At 50.4% G+C, this 27,061-nt stretch overlaps 1 protein-coding gene across 2 annotated transcripts in view; it reads right to left on the reverse strand.

Annotated features, from left to right (window-relative positions):
- Positions 1 to 27,061, reverse strand: part of CHTF18 (chromosome transmission fidelity factor 18) — a 43,704-nt gene that overhangs the window by 5,723 nt on the left and 10,920 nt on the right. For both annotated transcript variants that reach the window (XM_038762633.1, XM_038762632.1), the window contains exons 5-15: positions 24,043 to 24,135; positions 22,710 to 22,762; positions 20,812 to 20,959; positions 20,185 to 20,397; positions 19,758 to 19,855; positions 19,211 to 19,334; positions 18,606 to 18,748; positions 9,966 to 10,059; positions 9,283 to 9,381; positions 8,877 to 9,007; positions 2,804 to 2,972 (exon numbers count right to left, since the gene is read on the reverse strand). In XM_038762633.1, coding sequence (XP_038618561.1) covers positions 2,804 to 2,972; positions 8,877 to 9,007; positions 9,283 to 9,381; positions 9,966 to 10,059; positions 18,606 to 18,748; positions 19,211 to 19,334; positions 19,758 to 19,855; positions 20,185 to 20,397; positions 20,812 to 20,959; positions 22,710 to 22,762; positions 24,043 to 24,135 — 1,365 coding nt within the window. The remainder of the gene's footprint in view (positions 1 to 2,803; positions 2,973 to 8,876; positions 9,008 to 9,282; positions 9,382 to 9,965; positions 10,060 to 18,605; positions 18,749 to 19,210; positions 19,335 to 19,757; positions 19,856 to 20,184; positions 20,398 to 20,811; positions 20,960 to 22,709; positions 22,763 to 24,042; positions 24,136 to 27,061) is intronic.

The raw sequence follows: 27,061 nt of genomic DNA on the forward strand, positions 1-27,061 counted from the left end.
CATAGAGACAGTCCCTACCCAACAGTGGGCTCACAGTCGAAAAGGGGCTCACAGTCTAAAAGTCTAAATAAATGCCATTATCATCATGGGGGACTGAGACACAGACAGACAGAAACACCCTCTCCCTCTCTCCACAAAGCACAACACACAAACACACAAAATGAACGACAATTTGTTCAGACGCACTGCTGGGCACGGCTGACGTAACCTCTAGCAGGGTGTAAGCGGCACTGGGTGGGCCCTGCTCACTCTGCTACTGGGGGACCACCTCCCCCTCTCCCCCCACCAGTCACTTCTCCATGCTGCCTTTTGCTAAGTGTTTAGTACAGGGCAGTGCCCTCGGTGGGCGCCCAATAAATACCACCTACTACAACGCACTCCTCTACTTCCTAGCCTCAGGAATCGCAATAATTCAATCGTATTTATTGAGCGCTTACTGTGCGCGGAGCACTGGACTAAGCGCTTGGGAAGTACGAGTCGGCAACATAGAGAGCCGGTCCCTACCCACCAGCGGGCTCACAGTCTAGAAGGGGGAGACGGACAACGAAACATATTAACAAAATAAAATAAATAGAATAGTCGGTATGTACGAGCAAAATCGAGTCATCAATCTGGACAAACATATATACACGTGCGGTGGGGAGGGGAAGGAGGTAGGGCGGGGGGGATTCATTCATTCAATCGTATTTATTGAGCGCTTACTGTGCGCAGAGCACTGGACTAAGCGCTTGGGAAGTACGAGTCGGCAACGTATAGAGACGGGTCCCTACCCACCAGCGGGCTCACAGTCTAGAAGGGGGAGACGGACAACAAAACAAAACGTATTAACAAAATAAAATAAATAGAATAGTCAGTGTGTACGAGCAAAATCGAGTAATCAATATGCACAAACATATATACAGGTGCTGTGGGGAGGGGAAGGAGGTAGGGCGGGGGGGATTCATTCATTCAATCGTATTTATTGAGCGCTTACTGTGCGCAGAGCACTGGACTAAGCGCTTGGGAAGTACGAGTCGGCAACATCTAGAGGCAGTCCCTACCCACCAGCGGGCTCACAGTCTAGAAGGGGGAGACGGACAACAAAACAAAACACATTAACAAAATAAAATAAATAAAATAGCCAATATGTACGAGCAAAATCGAGTAATCATTCTGTACAGAAATACATACAGGTGCTGTGGGGAGGGGAAGGAGGTAGGGCGGGGGGGGATTCATTCATTCAATCGTATTTATTGAGCGCTTACTGTGCGCAGAGCACTGGACTAAGTGCTTGGGAAGTACAAGTTGGCAACATCTGTTTGTACAGATTGATTACTGTATTTTGCTCGCACATATTAACTATTCTATTTATTTTATTTTGTTAATACGTTTTGTTTTGTTGTCCGTCTCCCCCTTCTAGACTGTGAGCCCGCTGGTGGGTAGGGACCGTCTCGAGATGTTGCCAACTTGGACTTCTCAAGCGCTTAGTCCAGTGCTCTGCACACAGTAAGCGCTCAATAAATACGATTGAATGAATGAATGAATGAATGAATCTAGGGACTGTCCCTACCCACCAGCGGGCTCACAGTCTAGAAGGGGGAGACGGACAACAAAACCAGACATATTAACCAAATAAAATAAATAGAATAGTCAATATGTACAAGCAAAATAGGGTAATCGATCTGTACAAACATATACAAACAAAACATATTAACACTAAAGTCAATAAAATAAATATGTACAAATAAAATAGAGTCAGTATGTACAAACATATATACATATATACAGGTGCTGTGGGGAGGGGAAGGAGGTAGGGTGGGGGGGATTCATTCATAACGATGATACATATCTATTCTATTTATTTTATTTTGTTAGTATGTTTGGTTTTGTTCTCTGTCTCCCCCTTTTAGACTGTAAGCCCACAGTTGGGTAGGGACTGTCTCTATATGTTGCCAACTTGGACTTCCCAAGCGCTTAGTCCAGTGCTCTGCGCACAGTAAGCGCTCAATAAATACGACTGATTGATTGATTCTCATTATGTGCTCACTCACTATATCATCATCATCATCAATCGTATTTATTGAGCGCTATGTGCAGAGCACCGTACTAAGCGCTTGGGAAGTACAAATTGGCAACATATAGAGACGGTCCCTACCCAACAGTGGGCTCACAGTCTAAAAGGGGGAGAGTGGCACTATATGCCAAGCACTGTGCGAAGAACTGGGATAGCAAACAATAAGGATAATGGCATTTACTAAGCGCTCTGTGCAAAGCACTGTACTATCAAATCAGACAGCTCCTCCCACACAGGCCTCATGGAGACAAGAGATTTTAACCACCGTTCTGCGGGTGAAGAAACCGAGGCCCGGCAAGATGACCTGCACAAGGCCCCACGACGGGCAAGTAAGTGGTGGGACTCGAACTCAGATCTCCCGACTCGTCCCACCAGGCCGAGCCACCTCCCCAACTGGAAAGCGACACGTTTCCGTTTGCTCGCTCGGCGGCTTCGTACCGAAACACCCGAAGCTCTATCCTGTTACACCCCCTCACCTGCGCTGTTTGTCGACGACTCCTGCCCGATTTTTGCCTCCCTCTAAATCGTAATTTCCCGGATGGCGGGGAAGCCCCGCCGCGCCTCGGCTTTGCCGAGAGCCAAGCACGGCGCTCCGCACGCGGCGCGATTATCGGCCCCTCAAGCCAACAGAGCGTTGGACGCGGCCGGCGTGGGACCGCTCCGGGTCCCCGCCCGGCGACTCCGTCCGATTCCCGGTGATTCCCGGGAAAGGAGGGGCCGAGGCCGGCGCGCCGAGGGTCTCGCTCTCACCTGAGAGATCTTCTCGTGCTCCCCCGCGGCGGTGCTGAGGTGGAGGATGCGGTGGAACCGGTGGGAGGCACCGTGGGAGGGACCCCTGCCTCCACGTTGCCCGGGGTCGTCGGCCAACCCCGGGAGCGTCGCCTGGGCCGCCGGGAAAGGGTCCTCCCCGATCCGCTGCCTGGAGAATCGGAGAGGTGAGGAAGCAAGATGAGGGAAAAAGGATGACGCCCTCCTCCCGGAATACCGATCCCTAAGCACGGTCACATCCCCCCCCTCCGCCGCCTTACCTCTATTTCCTCCAGGAGGCCTTCCTTTCGCCCTCCTCACCCCCCCCCCCCGCCTTACCTCCTTCCCTTCCCCACCGCACCTGTATACATGTACGTATTTATAATTCTATTTATTTTATTTGTACGTATTTATTCTATTTATTTTCTATTGTTAATATGTTCGGTTTTGTCCTCCGTCTCCCCCTTCTAGACCGTGAGCCCGCTGGTGGGTAGGGACCGTCGCTAGATGTTGCCAACTTGGACTTCCCCGGCGCTTAGTCCAGTGCTCTGCACACAGTAAGCGCTCAATAAATAGGATGAATGAATGAATATTTATTTTACTTGTACATATTTATTCTATTTATTCTATTTTGTTAACATGTTTTGTTGCCTGTCTCCCCCTTCTAGACTGTGAGCCCGCTGTTGGGTAGGGACCGTCCCTATAGGTTGCCAACTTGGACTTCCCAGGCGCTTAGTACAGTGCTCTGCACACAGTAAGCGCTCAATAAATACGATTGATTGATTGATTAATATGTTTTGTTTTGTTGCCTGTCTCCCCCTTCTAGACTGTGAGCCCGCTGTTGGGTAGGGACCGTCCCAATATGTTGCCAACTTGGACTTCCCAGGCGCTTAGTACAGTGCTCTGCACACAGTAAGCGCTCAATAAATACGATTGATTGATTGATTAATATGTTTTGTTGCCTGTCTCCCCCTTCTAGACTGTGAGCCCGCTGTTGGGCAGGGGCCGTCTCTATATGTTGCCGACTTGGACTTCCCAAGCGCTTAGTCCAGTGCTCTGCACACAGTAAGCGCTCAATCAATAGGATTGAATGAATGAATGAATAGCAAGGAGAAGGTTTTCCGCCCCCAGGTGCCTGCTCTCCTCCAATATCTATTCTATTTATTTTATATTGTTAATATGTTTTGTTTTGTTGCCTGTCTCCCCCTTCTAGACTGTGAGCCCGCTGGTGGGTAGGGACCGTATCTAGGTGTTGCCAAACTTGTACTTCCCAAGCGCTTAGTCCAGTGCTCTGCACACAGTAAGCGCTCAACAAATACGATTGAATGAACGAATGAATATTTATTTATTTTACTTGTACATATTTATTCTATTTTGTCAATATGTTTTGTTGCCTGTCTCCCCCTTCTAGACTGTGAGCCCGCTGTTGGGTAGGGGCCGTCTCTGTATGTTGCCGACTTGTACTTCCCAGGCGCTTAGTCCAGTGCTCTGCACACAGTAAGCGCTCAACAAATACGATTGAATGAACGAATGAATATTTATTTATTTTACTTGTACATATTTATTCTATTTTGTCAATATGTTTTGTTGCCTGTCTCCCCCTTCTAGACTGCGAGCCCGCTGTTGGGTAGGGGCCGTCTCTGTATGTTGCCGACTTGTACTTCCCAGGCGCTTAGTCCAGTGCTCTGCACACAGTAAGCGCTCAACAAATATACAATTGAATGAATGAATGAATGAATATTTATTTATTTTACTTGTACATATTTATTCTATTTTGTCAATATGTTTTGTTGCCTGTCTCCCCCTTCTAGACTGTGAGCCCGCTGTTGGGTAGGGGCCGTCTCTACATGTTGCCGACTTGGACTTCCCAGGCGCTTAGTCCAGTGCTCTGCGCACAGTAAGCGCTCAATCAATACGATTGAATGAATGAATGAATAGCAAGGAGATGGTTTTCTGCCCCCGGGGTGCCTGCTCTCCTCCACCAAAGTCAGGGGCCGCAAGAGAAATGGCAGGGAGGGCCCGCCTGGAGGAAGGGGGCCAGGCCCGATGGGCTGGCAAGGTCCTTGGGGACACCGGTAGCCCCCTCCTGCCCTGCCCCGGGTCTGAGGAAGGGGGAGACCAATCAATCAATCAATCAATCAATCAATCAATCAATCTGGGACCAAGATTGAGACCAAGCTGCTAATGACACAGACGCCGTGAACCACATGCGGTCACCCGGCTGGGTGACCCCGTACCGGCCCGGGGGCAGGAGCAGTCCTCTTCCCTGCAAAGTGGATAGCCAGCATTCATTCATTCAATCGTATTTATTGAGCGCTTACTGTGTGCAGAGCACTGGACTAAGCGCTTGGGAAGTCCGAGTTGGCAACATCTAGAGACGGTCCCTACCCAACGGCGGGCTCACAGTCTAGAAGGGGGAGGCAGAGAACCAAACATATTAACAAAATAAAATAGAATAAAAATGCACAAATAAAATCAATCGTATTTATTGAGCGCTTACTGTGTGCAGAGCACTGGACTAAGCGCTTGGGAAGTCTGAGTTGGCAACATAGAGAGACGGTCCCTACCCAACAGCGGGCTCACAGTCTAGAAGGGGGAGACAGAGAATCAAACATAGTAACAAAATAGAATAAATATGTACAAATAAAATCAATCGTATTTATTGAGCGCTTACTGTGTGCAGAGCACTGGACTAAGCGCTTGGAATAAATATGTACAAATAAAATCAATCAATCATATATATTGAGCACTTACTGTGTGCAGAGCACTGGACTAAGCGCTTGGGACATACAAGTTGGCAACATATAGAGACGGTCCCTACCCAACAGCGGGCTCGCAGTCTAGAAGGGGGAGGCAGAGAACCAAACATATTAACAAAATAAAATAGACTAAATATGAACAAATAAAATCAATCGTATTTATTGAGCGCTTACTGTGTGCAGAGCACTGGACTAAGCGCTTGGGAAGTCTGAGTTGGCAACATAGAGAGACGGTCCCTACCCAACAGCGGGCTCACAGTCTAGAAGGGGGAGACAGAGAATCAAACATAGTAACAAAATAGAATAAATATGTACAAATAAAATCAATCGTATTTATTGAGCGCTTACTGTGTGCAGAGCACTGTACTAAGCGCTTGGAATAAATATGTACAAATAAAATCAATCATATTTATTGAGCGCTTACTGTGTGCAGAGCACTGTAATAAGCGCTTGGGACGTACAAGTTGGCAACATACAGAGACAGTCCCTACCCAACAGCGGGCTCACAGCCTAGAAGAGGGAGACAGACAACAAAACATATTAACAACATAGAATAAATATGTACAAATAAAATCAATCGTATCTGTTGAGCGCTTACTGTGTGCAGAGCACTGGACTAAGCGCTTGGGACGTACAAGCTGGCAACATATAGAGACGGTCCCTACCCGACAGTGGGCTCACGGTCTAGAAAATAAATCAATAGAGTAATAAATCCATACAAACATATATACATATATACAGGTGCTGTGGGGAGGGGACGGAGTCTTCATCCTCACAGTCCTAATCCCCTTTCACAGATGAGGTAACTGAGGCCCAGAGAAGTGAAGTGACCCGCCCAAAGTCACACAGCAGGCAGGTAGCAGGTCACGACTGCCAAACTTTTGTTCTTTCACCTAAGACAATCTGGGGGACCAAAAAATTTCCGTCCGCCTTCTGAGTTCGGGGGGGATGTATCATTTAGCCAAGCTCCGCAGCTCTCGAAGGACTGTAAACTCGGCGCGGGCAGGGAACACCTCAACCAACTCTGACCTGGAGCGCTGTACTGAGCGCTTGGGAGGTCCGAGTTGGCAACATAGAGAGACGCTCCCTACCCGACAGCGGGCTCGCGGGCTAGAAGGGGGAGACGGAGGGCAGAACATATTGACGAAATAGAATAAATATGTGCAAATGAAATAAATAAATCCGTACGAACGTATATACAGGTGCTGTGGGGAGGGGAAGGAGGTAAGGCGGCGGGGGGATGGAGAGGGGGAGGCTTGCCGTGAGTTTTACCGGTAATGGACGGGCCGGGATGGGTCACTGGGGGAGTCAGGGATGGACGGGGGAGAGTCGGGGGGTTGGATTGTCTGGGTTACGGGAAGGAGAGTCACGGATAATTAATAATAATAATAATAATGGCATTTCAATCAATCAATCGCATTTATTGAGCGCTTACTGTGTGCAGAGCACCGGACTAAGCGCTTAAGGAGAAGCAGCGTGGCTCAGCGGAAAGAGCCCGTGCTTTGGAGTCAGAGGTCAGGGGCTCGAATTCCCGCTCCGCCGACTGTCAGCCGGGTGACTTTGGGCGAGTCACTTCGCTCCTCCGCGCCTCAGTTCCCTCACCTGGAAAATGGGGATGAAGACTGGGAGCCCCCAGTGGGACCAACCTGATCACCTTGCAACCTCCCCAGCGCTTGGAACGGCGCTTTGCACACAGTAAGCGCTTAGTAAATGCCGTCGTTATTCTTATTAAGGCATTTGTTAAGTGCTTACTATGTAGCAGGCGCCGGGGAGGGTACGAGGAAATTGGGTGGGTCCCACGGGGGGCTCCCAGTCTCCACCCCCATTCTGCAGATGAAGCGGCCGAGGCACGGAGAAACGAAGTGACTTGCCCAAGGTCGCACCAGCCGACAAGTGGAGGAGCTGGGATTAGTGCCTTCTAACTCCCACGCCCGTGCTCTAACCGCTAGGTCCTTCTGCTTCTCATTCACTCATTCATTCAGTCGTACTTATTGAGCGCTTCCTGCGTGCAGAGCACTGGACTAAGCGCTCGGGAAGGACAAATCGGCAGCAGGCCCAGGCCGGGTCACTGGAGGGAGTCGGGGATGGAGAGGGGAAAGTCAGGGGGTATTGGATGGTCGGGACTGTATATGTTGCCAACTTGGACTTCCCAAGCGCTTAGTACAGTGCTCTGCACACAGTAAGTGCTCAATAAATATGACTGATTGATTGATTGATTGATTGGAGGGAGATGGGGGGGTGTCAGAGGTATTAGATGATCCATATTGGGTCACTGAGCCCTGAGTGGTGAGAGCAAGAGGGTATTCGTGAGAAGCAGCACGGTGTAATAATAATAATAATAATGGTATTTGCTAAGCGCTTACTATGTGCGAAGCACTGTTCTAAGCGCTGACGTATACAGCCAAGCGCCTAGTACAGCGCTCTGCACACGGTAACCGCTCGATAAATATGATTGATTGATTGGAGGGAGATGGGGGGGGGGGTCAGAGGTATTAGATGATCCATATTGGGTCACTGAGCCCTGAGTGGTGAGAGCAAGAGGGTATTCGTGAGAAGCAGCGCCGTGTAATAATAATAATGGTATTTGCTAAGCGCTTACTACGTGCGAAGCACTGTTCTAAGCGCTGACGTATACAGCCAAGCGCCTAGTACAGCGCTCTGCACACGGTAAGCGCTCGATAAATATGATTGATTGATTGGAGGGAGATGGGGGGGGGTGTCAGAGGAATTAGATGATCCATATTGGGTCACTGAGCCCTGAGTGGTGAGAGCAAGAGGGTATTTGTGAGAAGCAGCGCCGTGTAATAATAATAATAATAATGGTATTTGCTAAGCGCTTACTACGTGCTAAGCACTGTTCTAAGCGCTGACGTATAGAGCAAGCGCTTAGTACAGTGCTCTGCACACAGTAAGCGCTCAATACGATGGATGATGATGATGATGATAGAGCAGCCTTTTCATTCATTCATTCATTCAATCGCATTTACTGAGCGCTTACTGTGTGCAGAGCACTGTCCTAAGCGCCTCGGGAGTCAGAGGTGGTGGGTTCTGATTCCGCCACCTGTCCGCTGGCAAGTCGCGTCTCTTCCCTGTGCCTCAGGCACCTCAACCGTAAAATGGGGATGGAGACGGAGCCCCGCGAGGGGCAGGGATTGCGTTCAACCCAATCGACCTGTTTGCACCCCAGAGCTTAGTACAGAGGCCAGCACGTAGTAAGCGCTTAACCAATGCCACTGTGATTATTGTAATTCTTGGGTCAACCGGGCCACGGCCGGACTACCGCTCAGTCCGCCCCGCCGCCCCCAGCCCGCCGCTACCTCTGCACCCTGGGCAGCTGGAAAATCTCCTGCCAGAGGGAGAAGAGGCCCTTCTTCTGGTCCTTCAGGCCGACGTTCAGGGTCCGGAGCATCCTCACGCTCAGCTCCCGCTTGCCCCGACCGTGCAGGAACTGTGGGGGAACCAGAGGGACGGCATCATCATTTATTGAGCGCTTACTGTGTGCAGAGCACCGGGCTAAGCGCTTGGGAAGGACAAATTGGCAACGTCTAGAGACGGTCCCTACCCAACGGCGGGCTCACAGTCTAAAAGACGTGACCCCTGACCTCTGGTCTTCTGCCACCCCGGGCGGGGGGGGGTCTCAAAAATGGGGCCTTGTCCCTCCGGCTCCCACCCTTCTGGCCCCACTGCTCGCTCGCCACCCCCGTAGGCCCCGCGGGGCCGGACCTGCAGAGTGTTGATGCACGAGCGGATGTCGTTCTCCGTCTTCTCGCACAGGGCCATGAGGGCTCCCACGTCCGCTTTCATCCCCTGGAGTGCCGAGATCTGGAACGGGAGCAGCCGGCACGTCAGCCCCGGAGCGGCTCCCCGGCTGACGAGCCGGGCGGCGGACGGGCACCGGGGAACCCTGACTCCCCCTCCGAGACGCTGCCACACCTACGGAGGGCAGGCGGGTGATCCCTGGCAAATCTGGGATCGGAGCCTCGCTCACGCTGCACGTCGCCGGGGCGCTGGGTGCCGCCCGGACGCTGGGACGGGCACGGGCGATGGCCGGGGGAGCCTACTGTGGGCAGAGCGGGGAACCGAGGGCCTGCGTGTGGGCAGAGTGGTAGTAAGGATCTGCGAATGGGCAGAGTGCAGTGCTACGGGCCTGGGTGTAGACACAGCGTGGTACTGAGGGCCTGCGCCGCTCTGAGAGGCCACCTAAGAGGCCCGGGACAAAGGGCCCTGGCAGATTGGGGATCGGAGACTCGCTCACCCTGCAGCTCCCGGGGAAAACCCGGAAGCCCCTCCGCAACCTCCCCGGCATCTGGATGACCGCGGGAGCCCCACGACGCCAGCTCGTCGCCCTAACCCGGCCGCAAGCGGGGTCCCGGCGAGGGAAAGGGGGGATCCCCGCGGGCACTCACCTCTTGGAGCCTGTGGACCAGCCTCGAGGGCTGGGTCTGGGGGAAGCTCAGGAGGAAGCAGTGCGGCCGCAGCTGCCTCAGCGACGCTGTGAACCTGGCCCGGGAGAGAGGGGGACGTCGGCACAACGGGGTCCCCCTGTCCCGGGAGAGAGGGGGACGTCGGCGCAACGGGGTCCCCTCCTCCCCACCCTCCCCCCCCCGCCTCCTCGCGAGGCCGGCGGCACCGCACGGGAAAGCGCGGCTCATCCGCGGACCAATAATAATAATAATTGGCATTTGTTAAGCGCTTACTCTGCGCAAAGCACTGTTCTAAGCGGACTGCTTTTAGACTGCTGGCTTCAAAGACAAGCTCCGCCCACCCCTCCCTATTATTATTAATAAATGCATTAATATGTATTTTTACTAGAACAGATAATAATAATGATAACATTGGTATTTCCAACGTCCTTCCCTTCCCCACAGCACCTGTATATATGTATATATGGTTGTACATATTGTACATATTTATTACTCTTTATTTATTTATTTATTTTACTTGTACATTTCTATCCTATTTATTTTATTTTGTTGGTATGTTTGGTTCTGTTCTCTGTCTCCCCCTTTTAGACTGTGAGCCCAGTGTTGGGTAGGGACCGTCTCTATGTGTTGCCAATTTGTACTTCCCAAGCGCTTAGTACAGTGCTCTGCACATAGTAAGCGCTCAATAAATACGATTGATTGATCGATTGATTGATATTTGTTAAGCGCTTACTATGTGCCAGGCACTGTTCTAAGCGCTGGGGGAGATACGAGGTGATCGGGTTGTCCCACGGGGGGCTCCCGGTCTTCACCCCCATTTTCCAGATGAGGGAACCGAGGCCCAGAGAAGTGAAGCGACCTGCCCAAAGTCAGCCAGCTGACGAGTGGCGGGGCCGGGATTTGAACCCACGACCTCTGACTCCAAAGCCCGGGCTCTTTCCACTGAGCCACACTGCTTCTCTGATCCTGCCCGCGGACTGGGAAAACCCTCCTGCAGCTCGGCTTGCGGCAGGCGCATGTTTACCAGGACAAAATTCGCTTCGTATTCATTCAATCGTATTTATTGAGCGCTTACTGTGTGCAGAGCACTGTACTAAGCGCTTGGGAAGTCCAAGTCGGCAACATCTAGAGACGGTCCCTACCCAACGGCGGGCTCACAGTCTAGAAGGGGGAGACAGACAACAAAACCAAACATATTAACAAACTAAAATAAATAGAATATGTACTTGCTCGAAACCTAGTTGGGTAGCGGGGCTTTGTGGAAAGAGCTTGGGCTTGGGAGTCAGAGGATGTGGGTTCTAATCCCGGCTCCACCACTGAGGCACCACTCCTCTGTGCCTCAGTCATCTCATCTGTAAAATGAGGGACAACCTGATTATCTCGTATCTACTCCATCATCATCAATCGTATTTATTGAGCGCTTACTATGTGCAGAGCACTGTACTAAGCGCTTGGGAAGTACAAATTGGCAACATATAGAGACAGTCCCTACCCAACAGTGGGCTCACAGTCTAAAAGACACTCCAGTGTTCAGAACAGTGCTTGGCACATAATAAGCGCTTAAATACCGTAATTATTACTTGGTCCAGTCCCAGAGAAGCGGCATGGCTCGGTGGAAAGAGCCCGGGCTGGGGAGCCAGAGGTCGTGGGTTCTAATCCCGGCTCCGCCACTTGTCAGCCGCGTGACCTCGGGCAAGTCGCTTCACTTCTCTGGGCCTCAGTTCCCTCATCTGGAAAATGGGGATGAAGGCTGTGAGCCCCCCGTGGGACAACCTGATTACCTTGTATCTACCCCAGCGCTCAGAACGGTGCTTGGCACATAGTAAGCGCTTGACAAATACCAACATTATTATTATTATTATTATTATTATTATTATTAAAACAGCCCAGCTCAAAGAGCGCTCCAACGCCTTGGGCGAGCGGCTCCGGTGACGGCCCACCGCTCCGGCCGGAAAGCCCGAAGAGAAAAGCCACTGGAGACACCGGGACGAAATGGGAGAAAATGACTTTAAGGGACGGCGGCCGTTATTCGTCCACTCGTTCATTCAGTCGCATTTACTGAGCGCTTGCTGTGTGCAGAGCGCTGTACTGAGCGCTTGGGAAGTACGAGGTGGCAACATCTAGAGACGGTCCCTACCCATTAATGGCCCACCTGAAGGTGAGGTTGCCCCGAGGCCGGCCTCCACCCCGGCCCGGTGAGCCCGGACTCCGGAGCCGGAGGGCTCAGTGCTCCGACCGCCCCAGCCAAAACCAAGCCAAAACCGAGCAAAAACAAAACCGAAAATCTTAACAAAATAAAATGAATAGAATAGATATGTACAAGTCAAATAAATAGAGTAAGAAATATGTCCAAACGTATACACAGGTGCTGTGGGGAATCAATCAATCGTATTTATTGAGCGCTTACTGTGTGCAGAGCCCTGGACTAAGCGGCCGACTCCGTGGGGGCTGGGTGGAGTTCACTGAGGACACAAGTCGAGGAGATGATGTAGATGAAATCAATCAATCGTATTTATTGAGCGCTTACTGTGCGCAGAGCGCTGTACTAAGCGCTTTGAGAGGTCCCACAAAAACAAGAGAGGGAGGGAAGGCCCAGCTGAGACGGGGAAAAGGCTAATTCCTGGGAGTTGGGGAATGGGGGTCTTTTCACGGTGCCAGGCATCAGGCCCAAGACCCCCAATTACTGTGCTAGTGGCATTTCCCCCTCTAGAATCATCATCATCAATCGTATTTATTGAGCGCTTACTGTGTGCAGAGCACCGGACTAAGCGCTTGGGAAGTCCAAGTTGGCAACATCTAGATACAGTCCCTACCCAAAGTGGGCTCCCAGTCTAAATGGAAGCGCCTTGCGTGCACGGAATGTATTTAACGACTGTATTTAACAGCACAAATGGGGAAATAGCTGGGGGGAAGGGGTAAATTTCCAAAATAACCCAGCCGGAAAGACTGCAGCGAGCAAAGCCAAAGATTTCCGAAACAGCCCGAATGAGGCCTGTCTCCTGACACGAGGTGACGTTGAAGGTTCGTGACTCTACTTTTCCACCTTCCAAAAAAAAAGCCTCCCGAGACCTTTAGTTCATTATGTTGTTCAAGTTACAGGGACAATCACAGTTACAGTTCACCGTTACAATAAATTCATTGTTTTGTGGCTCTGGGATCGGTACCGTTATTAGTAGTTCATCAGCAGGATTACATTAGAGGACGAACGGTGAACGTTTAGCAGTTACGATTAAATTCTCTGTGTCGTGTTAATGAACTATTGCTGCACTAATGGAGAGAAGGTCAGAGGCCCAAGGGTGGCAAGTGAGAGGAAGGAGGAACTACAGGGAGCTGCAAAAACCTCAAGTTTTCTCCAAAAAGTACGCTGTCGTATCCCAAATGGGCTTACAGCCCCTCGAAACCATGCCTTCCTAGGGAAACCTGTATTTATTTGCAGATGTGTCTATAGGTCTACCATTTAGGGTTCAAAGACAAACCTATCTACTTGATTTGTCAGACTGTATCTGTTGCTGAATTGTACTTTCATCATCATCATCATCATCATCAATCGTATTTATTGAGCGCTTACTATGTGCAGAGCACTGGACTAAGCGCTTGGGAAGTACAAATTGGCAACACATAGAGACGGTCCCTACCCAACAGTGGGCTCCCAGTCTAAAAGGGGGAGACAGAGAACAAAACCAAACCTACTAACGAAATAAAATAAATAGAATAGATATGTACAAGTAAAATAAATAGAGTAATAAATATGTACAAGCATATATCCATGTATACAGGTGCTGCGGGGAAGGGAAGGAGGTAAGATGGTGGGGATGGAGAGGGGGACGAGGGGGAGAGGAAGGAAGGGGCTCAGTCTGGGAAGGCCTCCTGGAGGAGGTGAGCTCTCAGCAGGGCCTTTCCGAGCGCTTAGTACAGTGCTCTGCACACAGTAAGCGCTCAAGAAATACGATTGAAAGAAAAGAACTCCGCTACAGCGTACTTTCTCCAGCGCTTAGTACAGTGCTCTGCACACAGTAAGTGTTCAATACACACTGTTGATAATAATAATACCGATAGCATTCGTTAAGCAATTACTAAGGGCCAGGCACTGTTTTAAGCGCTGGGGAAGATACAAGGTAACTGCGCTGGACACGGTCCCTGCCCCACCTAGGGCTTAACCCCCATTTTACAGATGAGCCAACTGAGGCACACAGAAGTTAAGTGACTTGCCCAAGGTCCCACAATATACGAGTGGTGGTCAGGATTAGAACCCAGGTCCTTCTGATTCCTGGGCCCAGGCTCCATCCGTTAGGTCACGCTGCTTCTCGTATTGTACAACACTTATGTGCATATCTATATGCTGCCAATGTGTACTTCCCAAGCGCTCAGTACAGTGCTCTGCACACAGTAAGCGCTCAATAAATACGAATGAATGAATTTGCTGCTCTTAAAAATAATAATAATAATAATAATGATGGCATTTATTAAGCACTTACTATGTGCAAAGCACTGTTCTAAGCGCTGGGGAGGTTACAAGGGGATCAGGTTGTCCCCCGGGGGGCTCACAGTCTTCATCCCCATTCGACAGATGAGGTAACTGAGGCCCAGAGAAGTGAAGTGACTTGCCCAAAGTCACCCAGCTGACAATTGGCGGAGCCGGGGTTTGAACCCATGACCTCTGACTCCAAAGCCCGGGCTCTTCTCCACTGAGCCACGCTGCTTCTCTGCAATAATAACAACAACGGCATTTATTAAGCGCTTACCAGGTGCAAAGCCCTGGTCTAAGCGCTGGGGAGGTTACAAGGTGATCCGGTTGTCCCACGGGGGCTCACAGTCTTCATCCCCACTGTACAGATGAGGGAACCGAGGCACAGAGAAGTTAAGTGACTTGCCCAAAGTCACCCAGCGGACAACTGGCAGAGCCAGGATTTGAACCCATGACCTCTGACTCCAAAGCCCAGGCTCTTTTCCACTGCGCCATGCAGCTTCAAGAAGCCATGCTCTTCCCACCGGCCTGCGGGGGGAAAGCCCCCAGGACTCCTCGCCCCCTTCCCTCCACCACCGCTGAGAACTCAAGGTCTCCGCAGACTTTGGAGAGTTGGGAAGCTTCTTTTTATGGTATTTTTAAAGCACTTACGTCTACTAATATCTGTCTTTCTAAACTGTGAGCTCGCTGTGGGCAGAGAATGTGTGACTGTGTCGGATCGTACTCTCCCAAGCACTCAGTACAGTGCTCTGCGCCCAGAAAGCACTCCATAAATACAACTGAGAGATCCCGACTCTGCCACATGTCTGCTGGGTGACCTTGGGCGAGTCACTTAACTTCTCTGAGCCTCAGTTACCTCATCTGTAAAATGGGGATGAAGACTGTGAGCCCCACGGGGGACAACTGGATCACCTTGTATCCCCCCCCACCCCCCCCGGCGCTTAGAACAGTGCTCTGCACATAGTAAGTGCTTAATAAATGCCATGATTATTATTATTATTATTATTATTATTATTATATATCGACTATAGATATAGTCTATGGTCTATAGTATAATCTATAGATTATAGATAGCAGTGCCTGCTTGCCGGGCACTGTGCTGCGGCAGATACAAAGCAATCAGGTTGCACACAGTCCCTGCCCCTCATGGGGCTCACGTTCTTAATCCCCATTTTACAGGTGAGGTAACTGAGACGCAAATAATAATAACAATAATAATCAGGTTATTTTTGAAGTGCTTACCGTGGGCCAGACGCTGTACTAAGCACTGGGGAGGAGGCACAAAAATTGGGTTGGACACAGTCCCTGTCCCACAAAGGGCTCCTAGTCTCTAGCCCCCTTTTACAGATGAGGTAACTGAGGCACAGAGAAGTCATTTGCCCAAGGTCACCCAGCAGAGCCAGGATTGGAACCCAGGACCCTCTGATTCCCAGGCCTGTGCTCTTTCCACGAGGCCAAGCTGCTTGCATTGGTTCGGACCGGTCTTTCACTGACATCACGGTGTCCCTCAGGGTTCAGGTCTGGGTCCCCTTCAATTTTCCATCCCACACCCACTCCCTCGGAGGACTCATTCGCTCCCGACTCCCTCGGAGGACTCATTCGCTCCCATGGCTTCAACGACCACCTCGATGCGGGTGATTCCCAAATCTCCACCTCCAGCCCCGATCTCTCTCGCTTCCCTGCAGTCTCGCATTTCCTCCTGCCTTCAAGACATCCCTGCTTGGATGTCCCGCTGTCACCTCAAGCTCAATCCGTCTAAAACGGAGCTCCTTGCCTTCCCACCTGTCCTTTTCCCCATTTTCCCATCGCGGTAGACGGCACCACCATCCTTCCTGCCTCGCCAAGCCCAAAACCTTGGCATCATCATCATCATCGTCATCAATCGTATTTATTGAGCGCTTACTATGTGCAGAGCGCTGTACTAAGCGCTTGGGAAGTACAAATTGGCAACATATAGAGACAGTCCCTACCCAACAGTGGGCTCACAGTCTAAATCATCCTTGACTCCTCTCCTTAGGCTAAATCACGTCGCTTCTACCTTCACAAAAAGCGCTAAAATCCGCCCTTTCCTCTCCATTCTAACTGCTACCACGTTAATACAATCACTCACCCTATCCCGCCTGGATTATACGTATGTATGTTTGTACATATTTATTACTCTATTTATTTATTTTACTTGTACATACCTATTTATTTAATTTTGTTAGTATGTTTGGTTTTGTTCTCCGTCTCCCTCTTTTAGACTGTGAGCCCGCTGTTGGGTAGGGACTGTCTCTAGATGTTGCCGACTTGGACTTCCCAAGCGCTTAGTCCAGTGCTCTGCACACAGTAAGCGCTCAATAAATACAATTGATTGATTGATTGATTGATTACTGCGTCAGCCTCCTTGCTGACCTTCCAGCCTCCCGTCTCTCCCTACTCCAGTCCCTACTTCACTCTGCTGCCCTCGACATTTTTCCAGAAAAGCACTCAGGACGTGTTTCTCCACTCAGAGAACTCCAGTGGTTGCCCATCCACCTCCGCATCAGCGTGGCCCGGGCTTTGGAGTCCGAGGTCATCGGTTCAAATCCCGGCTCTGCCAATTGTCAGCTGTGTGACTTTGAGTCACCTCACTTCTCTGGGCCTCAGTTAACTCATCTGCAAAATGGGGATTAAGACTGTGGGCCCCACATGGGACAGTCTGATCACCTTGTAAACTCCCCAGCGCTTAGAACGGTGCTTGGCACAGAGTAAGCGCTTAATAAATGCCATAAAAAAAACCAAACAAACCAAAACTTGTCACCGTCGGCTTTCAAACACTCAATCACCTTGCCCCCCTCCTACCTCACCTCGCTCCTCTCCTTACTACAACTCAGGCCACACGATTTGTTCCTCTAATGCCTCAATCTCATCTATCTCGCTGCCGACTCCTCGCCCGTGTCCTGCTTTTGGACTGGAACGCCCTTCCCTCCTCTAATCCAACAATGACTCTCCCCGCTCTTCATGGCCTTATTGAGGCCCATCTCCTCCAAGAAGACTTCCTTGCCTAAGCCCCCCTTTCCTCTTCCCCCACTCCCTTCTGCATCACCCTGATTTGCTTCCTTTTATCCTCCTCCCGTCCCAGCCCCACACTACTTAGGTACATACCTTGAATTTATTTATTTGTCCTGATGTCTTTCTCCCCGCTCCACACTATAAGCTCACTGTGGGCAGGGACTGTGTCTGTTAATGGTAGCACTGTACGCTCCAAGTGCTTAGTACAGTGCTCTGCACACAGTAAGCGCTCAATAAATGACTGACAATGAATGAATGAGCGGTAAGTACTCAATAAATTGAGAACTCTGGGGGAACCTTAAGCAGTCTCTAGTCCGAAGACTGACTGGCAAAACTCCAGGGCTTCTCTCGCTGGTCACAAGTCACTCCTTCCTAAAAGCCCCTAATCCCCCAAATTATTCTGTAGGACCTAAGTAGAGAAGGTCTACTTAGAGAAGCAGCGTGGCTCGGCAGAAGGAGCCCGGGCTTTGGAGTCAGAGGTCGTGGGTTCAAATCCCGGCTCTGCCACCTATCAGCTGCGTGACTTTGGGCAAATCACTTCACTCAGTTCCCTCATCTGGAAAATGGGGATGAAGACTGGGAGCCCCCCCCCCCGTGGGACAACCTCATCACCTTGTAACCTCCCCAGCGCTTAGAACAGCTTTTTTTTAATGGCATTTAGTAAGCGCTTACTATGTGCAAAGCACTGTTCTCCACGTCTCCACGTCTTTGGCGTCCTTCCGATTGAGGATGCTCAGTTCTTTGAACACTTGAACAGTTCTTTGCACATTGTAAGCACTTAATAAATGCTATTAAAAAAAAGTACTAAGTGGGACCTATGTATCTAAGTAGTGTGGGGCTGGGAGGGAGGAAGATAAAAGGGAGCAAATCAGGGCGATGCAGAAGGGAGTGGAGGAAGAGGAAAGGGGGGCTTAGTCGGGGGAGTCATCTTGGAGGAGATGGGCCTCAATAAGGCCTTGAATAGTCTGTGGACCAACCTCCCGTCCTCTCGGCCCACCCTCGGTTTTGAGTTCTGGGCACGGACCATCCCCAGCAGCGAGGTACCGGCTGATGGCCGGACTGGACCCCGGGAATCCGACACTGCTGCCCTTGCCCTCCGTCCCCGGTGCCCCTCAGCCACTCACTGGTCATTGCAGATACAGATGATGGGCCGTAACAGGAGGCCTCCTTCCCGCCTCCTCTTCCTGACCCCGGGCCCGCCGCTGGCCGGCTCCACGTCCTTGGCGTCCTTCCGATTGAGGATACTCAGGAGCACGTTAATGGCCGGCTGGAGGGGGAAGGGCGGGTAGAGGTCACCTTCGGGAAGGACTGGGTCTGACCTCCCGTTCCCTCTGGCAGCCCAGGCCGTTCCCTGGTGGTGTTTGGGGGGGCGTCCAGTTGGGGAGGGTGAACAGATTACTTTTCTTGGAATTATGCTACCCCGGCAGGCCTCCCCAAAAACCTCTCGCTGGCCCAGACCAGCCTGCCCTTCTACCTGGGGGGCAGGGACCAGGCAACCAAGGGTCAGGATGAGGCGAAGGTTTCCGAGACCCCTCCCCAGTGACTGCCCAGGGGAGGCGAGGGACGGCCCTGGTCCGAGAGAGGTTGGGGCAGTGGGATCGGGAGGACGACCAAGTGGGAGAGGAAAACAGCCCCTGGACCCAGCCAATACCCCCCCACGGTCCGCGATCATTAGCCCCAAGACCCTTCTCCTGCCCCCAGAGGGGTTCCGGGGCCACCCTCCTCTCACCGTGGGCGCCCCGTCGATCTCGTCGATGATCAGGCAGTTCGGCTTTTCGTGGGCCCCCAGGACGGACTTCATCTGGGTGGCGGCTTCGATGCGGGTCTTAAAGATGTCCGGGCTGCGGTCGTCGCTGCGACACACCGCGGGGAGCTCAGCGGCGGGTCCTGGCCCTGCCCAGGGGACTCCTGCCCCCAAACAGGTTGGCCAGTACCAGATTCCCTCCCCAACCCACCCCACCCGCACTCTTCCGTACCCGAGCACAGTCCCCGCCGGAGGCGAAGCTCCCAGTAGGCAAAGCCCACGTCTCACGATTCTGCTGGGCTTCCCCCAGTGCTCGGCGCCCAGGGAGCACTCGGTAAGTCCAAGAGTACCGCTCCCGCCCCGCTCCAAGCATCAGAGACACAACACTCAGTAGACTGCCGTACAGATCGGAAGAGGTCGCGGTCTGATTTCTTTTGGGCCCCCCCCCGATTTCTCCCACTGGGCACGGGGGGTGGGTTTGGGTGTCAATTCCCGACAGAGACCCGCTCTGCACCGGGGGCCCGGGACTCACCTGGCGTTCATCTCCACTACGTTGTACCCCGCGTGCTTGGCGATGACATGGGCCAGGGTGGTCTTCCCCAGCCCGGGGGGCCCACACAGCAGCGCCGCCTGCAACCGAGCGAGAGCACAGTGAGCGCTTACTCCGCCACGCTTCCACCTTCCCATTCTCTCCTCCCTCCTAGCTGTAACGCGCTCTGTGTCTCTCTTCAAGGGCAGGAACCATGACTTTCAACTCTCCTGTACTTCCCCCAGCGCTTAGACCAGCGCTCCGCACACACAGGAGATGCCTTCTGCATATTACTGATCGTGGCACGCGCCGTTGGGGATGCTCAAGGTCCCAGTCGGGAGAGGCCGACCTGCCCGCAGCCCCGGTGCCCGCCCGCCCGCCCGCCCACCCACGACGACCCGAGAGGACACCCAGCTCCTGTCAGACCCGCCTTGTGCTTTGGCCTCTTGGTCTGGTCCAATTCCGCTTCCAGCATCTCCTCGGTCAGCTGCTCTTTGCTCTTCCACTTGCCCGGCTGCTCCCTGACGGCCTTGGCGGGGGCCCGCGGCTCGGCGGCCGGCTTGGCTCGCTTGGCCGGCTTCTCCCTCCCGAACACCGCTAGGTCCCACAGCTTCAGCCACTTGAGCAGGCAGCGGTTGGTGTACTGGAAGACGCAGACGGGTGGGGCGTCCAACCGCCGAAGCGGCCCCTGCTTTGTTTGCCAATTTGGACTTCCCAGGCGCTTAGTACAGTGCTCTGCACATAGTAAGCGCTCAATAAACACGATTGATGATGATGATGATGATGATCAGGGCCAGTGGGTGGTTTCTCACGTGCCCCCACCCGCTGGGACCCGTCCGGAAGCACCACGGATGCCCCTGCCCTGCCCGGGTGAGGTGGCCCGCAGACCGGAGCTGGAAGGGTCACAGGGCACGGGCCAGGAGGAAACCGGTCCACTCGGCGGAAGACGGGGTGCAGACCCTCCCAGGGGTGGGCTCACCCTGGGCAGGGCCAGCCCCCCCCAAAAGAAGACTCCAGGGACCACAGCGGTGTGCGGGGCAGGGACAAAGAGCCTCACGTCATCGCTGAGCAGGTCTGTGTAGCGCTGGGGGGTGAACCGATCCACCCAGAGACTGTTCACCGACGACTCTTCCTCTTCCTCCTCCTCCTCCTCGGCCACCGCAGCATCGCCGGGGCCCGGGGCTCCAGGGCCGGGAGCGTCGAGACTGCGGAGGACGAAACGCTTCTGAAGCCAAACTGGCCCGCAGCTTGGGCTTTGAGGTCGGGAGACGACAAGTCCAGGGGGGTTCCGGTTCCTATGGGGCCCCAGTCCCCACCACCACCGGTGGCATTTTCTATCGAGCTCCTGCTGCACGCACAACCCTGACCTGGCCTCTCCCTGGGTTGCCAGGAGGCAGCTTCCATGCTCCCGTCCCCGCCGCACCGATGCCTGCGGCTAGCGGGAGGCGGCAGGCCGCCCTCAGGATTCAGCTTCTTCCTCAGCAGCGGCAGTGGGAGGGGGGTGATCGGTGGGCTCACTCCTTGAGGTGGTTTTAAGTGGTTCGGGCCTTCAAGACCCTCCTAAAACCCCAACTCCTCCACCAAAACTTGGGTTCCTATCCCCCCTTCGGTCTCCTCTCTTGGGCACTGACCACACCGTTGTCTCCCCCTATAAGACTGTGAGCCCACTGTTGGGTAGGGACTGTCTCTAGATGTTGCCGACTTGGACGTCCCAAGCGCTTAGTACAGTGCTCTGCACATAGTAAGCGCTCAATAAATACGACTGATGATGATGATGATACGTACCTACGACTGTGTGCTCTGCACACATTAAGCGCTCAATAAGTACGACTGAATGAATGAATCCCCTCCGCCCTACCTCCTTCCCCTCCCCACAGCACCTGTATATATGTATATGTTTGTACGTACTTATTACTCTATTTACTTATTTTATTTGTACGTGTTTATTCTATTTATTTTAGTACATGTTTGTACGTACTTATTACTCTATTTACTTATTTTATTTGTACATGTTTATTCTATTTATTTTAGTTTGTTAATATGTTGTGTTTTGTTCTCTGTCTCCCCCTTCTAGACTGTGAGCCCGCTGTTGGGTAGGGACTGTCTCTATATGTTGCCAAGTTGTACTTCCCAAGCGCTTAGTACAGTGCTCTGCACATGGTAAGCGCTCAATAAATACGACTGATGATGATGATGATACGTACCTACGACTGTGTGCTCTGCACACATTAAGCGCTCAATAAGTACGACCAAATGAATGAATCCCCCCCACCCTACCTCCTTCCCCTCCCTACAGCACCTGTATATATGTTTGTACGTACTTATTACTCTATTTACTTATTTTATTTGTACGTGTTTATTCTACTTATTTTAGTATATGTTGGTACGTACTTATTACTCTATTTACTTATTTTATTTGTACATGTTTATTCTATTTATTTTAGTTTGTTAATACGTTGTGTTTTGTTCTCTGTCTCCCCCTTCTAGACCGTGAGCCCGCTGTTGGGTGGGGACCGTCTCTAGATGTTGCCAACTTGGACTTCTCAAGCGCTTAGTAGAGTGCTCTGCACATAGTAAGCGCTCAGTAAAAACTATCGAATGAATGAATGAATGCTCTGCAGTCATCGCACACGGTTGATCAGACCTGATGCACATATACACAGCTGGGGATTCTACTTCCATCTCCCCAGTTAGAACGAAAGCTCCTTGTGGGTGAGGATTGAGGGGTTTTTGTTAAAATACCCAAGCATTTAGTACAAACGGATACTCGATAAGTAGCAGATTAACGCTACAGCCGCTGCCCGTCCCTCTGAGTTAAAAGGAGGTGATATTCCACCAGGCCCTGGTTGAGACTGGGCAGAGACGCATCAAAGCGGGAGCTCCAGGCAGATCATGGCGGAAACACCAGCTGGACCCAGGGGTGAATAATAATGTTGGTATTTTCGGGCCTCTTACCTGTTCAATAAGTCTGTCAACCGCTGGGAGCCCTCCAAAACCCTCCTCCGGCGCTGGAATAATAATAACAATAATAATAATGGCATTTATTAAGCGCTTCCTATGTGCAAAGCACTGTTCTAAGCGCTGGGGGATACAAGGTGATCAGGTTGTCCCACGTGGGGCTCACAGTCTTAATCCCATTTTACAGATGAGGTGACTGAGGCCCAGAGAAGTGGCTTGCCCAAGGCCCCACGGCTGCAAGTGGCGGAGCTGGGATTCGAACCCATGACCTCTGACTCCAAAGCCCGGGCTCCTTCCACCGAGCCACGCCGCTTCTCCAGCGTGGAAGTAAGTAAGCGGGTTTGACCTGGGGTCACAATTCCCTCCTCGTCCTCACCACCTACTTGGTGGACGGGGAAGGGGCGTTTCTTATCGGGGCCCGGGGGCATTTCGATAAATTGCTTCACGGAGGGAGAGTCAGGAATGGAGAGGGGACAGTCGGGGGTGGTGGATGGTCCTTGGTGGGGCAGTGGGGCAGAGTCAGGGGTGTCGGGAGAGTCCGAAATGGAGAGGAGAGAGTTGGAGGTGGTGTTTTGTTTTGTTGGCCGTCTCCCCCTTCTAGGCTGTGAACCTGCTGTTGGGTAGGGACCGTCTCCATAGGTTGCCGAACTGTACTTCCCAAGCGCTTAGTACAGTGCTCTGCACACAGTAAGCGCTCAATAAATACAACTGAACGAATGAATGGTCTGCTCTGGGTCACTGCGAGGGTTAGAGGGGGGACAGTCAGGGGTGTTGGGTCATTGTGGGGGTTGTGAGGGTTAGAGTTGGGTGTTCATTCATTCATTTGTTCAATCGTATTTATTGATCGCTTACTGCGTGCGGAGCACTGGACTAAGCGCTTGGGAAGCCCAAGTCGGCGACATCTCGAGACGGTCCCTACCCGACAGCGGGCTCACAGTCTAGACGGGGGAGACGGACGGCAAAACAAAACATATTAACAGAATAAAATAAGTAGAATAAATATGCGCAAGTAAAATAAACAGAGTAATAAGTACATACAAACATATATGTGGGGAGGGGAAGGAGGTAAGGTGGGGTGGGGAGGATAGGGGAGGGTGTTCCGTCCTGGGTCACTGAGGGAGAGTCAGGAACGTCCATCACCGAGGGCGAACAGCACACAGGTCTTCCAAGCGCCCCAATACCGTGTCAATCAATCAATCAGTCAATCGTATTTATTGAGCGCTTACTGTGCGCACAGCACTGGACTAAGCGCTCGGAAAGTTGGGGCGGGCCCGGCTCAGCGGGAAGGCGGATGGAGGCCCCCCCCCGTTCCCGGGCCGCCTCCGCGTACCTCAATGGCGACCTGCTCTTTCAGGTGGGAGAAGGGAACTCCCAGCAGGTGAAGCTGCCCGGCTCCTCTCCGGCTGCCGTCCGGGGTGACGAGCTGTGGGGAGCAAGGGGGGGCCCGTCGCGGGGGGAGCCTCCCTCCGGACCCCCCGTTTGAGCCCCCCGGACAAGCTGCCCTACGTCCTGCCTGCTGACGGGGAGCACGGTGCTCCGCACATAGTAAGCGCTCGATAAATACGATCGAGGATGACGAGCAGACTCCGCTTCTGGGCCTCCCGGGCCACCGGCAGAGCTCGCTACGTCCCCGTCACGGCCGTCGCTCCCCGGGAGTGAAAACGACGTCTCTCTGTGCGTTGGGTTTTGTAGTTTTCTTTGGGGTGTTTGTTAGGCGCTTACTACGTGCCAGGCACTGTGCTGAGCACAAGTTAATCAGGTCGGACACAGTTCCTGTCCCACAAAGGGCACGCGGTCTTAAACCCCGCTTTACAGATGCGGTAACTGAGGCACAGAGAAGTTAAGTGACTCTTCCAAACATTTAGCCCAGGATATTTCCCCCAGTGGGAGTTCAATATATACCATGACTATTATTATTATTATTATTAATAATAATAATGATGGTATCTGTTAAGCTCTTACTACTTAACTCCCAGTGGGAGTTCAATATATACCATGACTATTATTATTATTATTATTAATAATAATAATGATGGTATCTGTTAAGCTCTTACTACTTAACTCCCAGTGGGAGTTCAATATATACCATGACTATTATTATTATTATTATTAATAATAACGATGGTATCTGTTAAGCTCTTACTACTTAATTCCCAGTGGGAGTTCAATATCTACCATGACTATTATTATTATTAATAATAATAACAATGATGGTATCTGTTAAGCTCTTACTACTTAATTCCCAGTGGGAGTTCAATATATACCATGACCATTATTATTACTATTATTAATAATAATAACGATGGTATCTGTTAAGCTCTTACTACTTAATTCCCAGTGGGAGTTCAATATATACCATGACTATTATTATTAATAATAATAACGATGGTATCTGTTAAGCTCTTACTACTTAATTCCCAGTGGGAGTTCAATATATACCATGACTATTATTATTATTAATAATAATAATAATGATGGTATCTGTTAAGCTCTTACTACTTAATTCCCAGTGGGAGTTCAACGTATACCATGACTCTCATTATTATTATTACTAATAATAATAACGATGGTATCTGTTAAGCTCTTACTACTTAATTCCCAGTGGGAGTTCAATATATACCATGACTATTATTATTATTATTAATAATAATGACGGCATCTGTTAAGCTCTTACTGCTTAATTCCCAATGGGAGTTCAATATATACCATGACTATTATCATTATTATTATTAATGATAACAATGATGGTATCTGTTAAGCACTTACTACTTAATTCCCAGTGGGAGTTCAATATACACCATGACTATTATTATTATTAATAATAATAATGATAGTATCTGTTAAGCTCTTACTACTTAATTCCCAGTGGGAGTTCAATATATACCATGACTATTATTATTATTAATAATAATAATGATAGTATCTGTTAAGCTCTTACTACTTAATTCCCAGTGGGAGTTCAATATATACCATGACTATTATTATTACTATTATTAATAACAATGATGGTATCTGTTAAGCTCTTACTACTTAATTCCCAGTGGGAGTTCAATATATACCATGACTATTATTATTATTAATAATAATAATGATGGTATCTGTTAAGCTCTTACTACTTAATTCCCAGTGGGAGTTCAATATATATACCATGACTATTATTATTATCATTAATAATAATAACGATGGTATCTGTTAAGCGCTTACTACTTAATTCCCAGTGGGAGTTCAATATATACCATGACTATTATTATTAATAATAATAATAATAATGATGGTATCTGTTAAGCTCTTACTACTTAATTCCCAGTGGGAGTTCAATATATACCATGACTATTATTATTATTATTAATAATAATAACGATGGTATCTGTTAAGCTCTTACTACTTAATTCCCAGTGGGAGTTCAATATATACCACGACTATTATTATTATTATTAATAATAATAATGATGGTATCTGTTAAGCTCTTACTACTTAATTCCCAGTGGGAGTTCAATATATACCACGACTATTATTATTATTAATAATAATAATAATGATGGTATCTGTTAAGCTCTTACTACTTAATTCCCAGTGGGAGTTCAATATATACCATGACTATTATTATTATTATTATTATTAATAATAACGATGGTATCTGTTAAGCTCTTACTACTTAATTCCCAGTGGGAGTTCAACATATACCATGACTATTATTATTATTATTACTAATAATAACGATGGTATCTGTTAAGCGCTTACTACTTAATTCCCAGTGGGAGTTCAATATATACCATGACTATTATTATTATTAATAATAATAATGACGGTATCTGTTAAGCGCTTACCACGTGCCAAACACTGTTCTAAGCGCTGGGAAGGACATAAGATTATCAGGTCGGAAACAGTCCCCGTCCTGTTTAAGCAGAAGGGAGAACAGAAACCAAATCTCTGTTTTACCGGTGAGGAAACTTAGGTACAGAGTAATTAATCAGTCGCATAATTGAGCGCTTACTGTTTGCACAGCGCTATACTACGCGCTTGGGCGAGTAGTGAAGTGACTTATCCAAGGTCACACAGCAGACAAGTGGCAGAGCCAGGATTACAACCCACACTGCAGGCTCGTTGTGGGCAGGGAATGTGTGTGTTTATGGTTATGCTGTACTCGCCCAGGCGCTTAGTTCAGTGCTTTGGACACAGTAAGTGCTTGATAAACGCAATCGAATGAATGAATAAACCCAGGCTTTTTGATTCACAAGCTCAGGCAACACTGCTTCCTTGCCTAATAACGGTAATCGTAATTAATAATTATGGTATCGGTTAAGCACTCACTATGGATACAAGCAAATCGGGTTGGACGGTCCCTGTCC

The sequence above is a fragment of the Tachyglossus aculeatus genome, chromosome 21, assembly GCF_015852505.1.
Source record: "Tachyglossus aculeatus isolate mTacAcu1 chromosome 21, mTacAcu1.pri, whole genome shotgun sequence".
NCBI classification, from domain to species: Eukaryota; Metazoa; Chordata; class Mammalia; order Monotremata; family Tachyglossidae; genus Tachyglossus; species Tachyglossus aculeatus.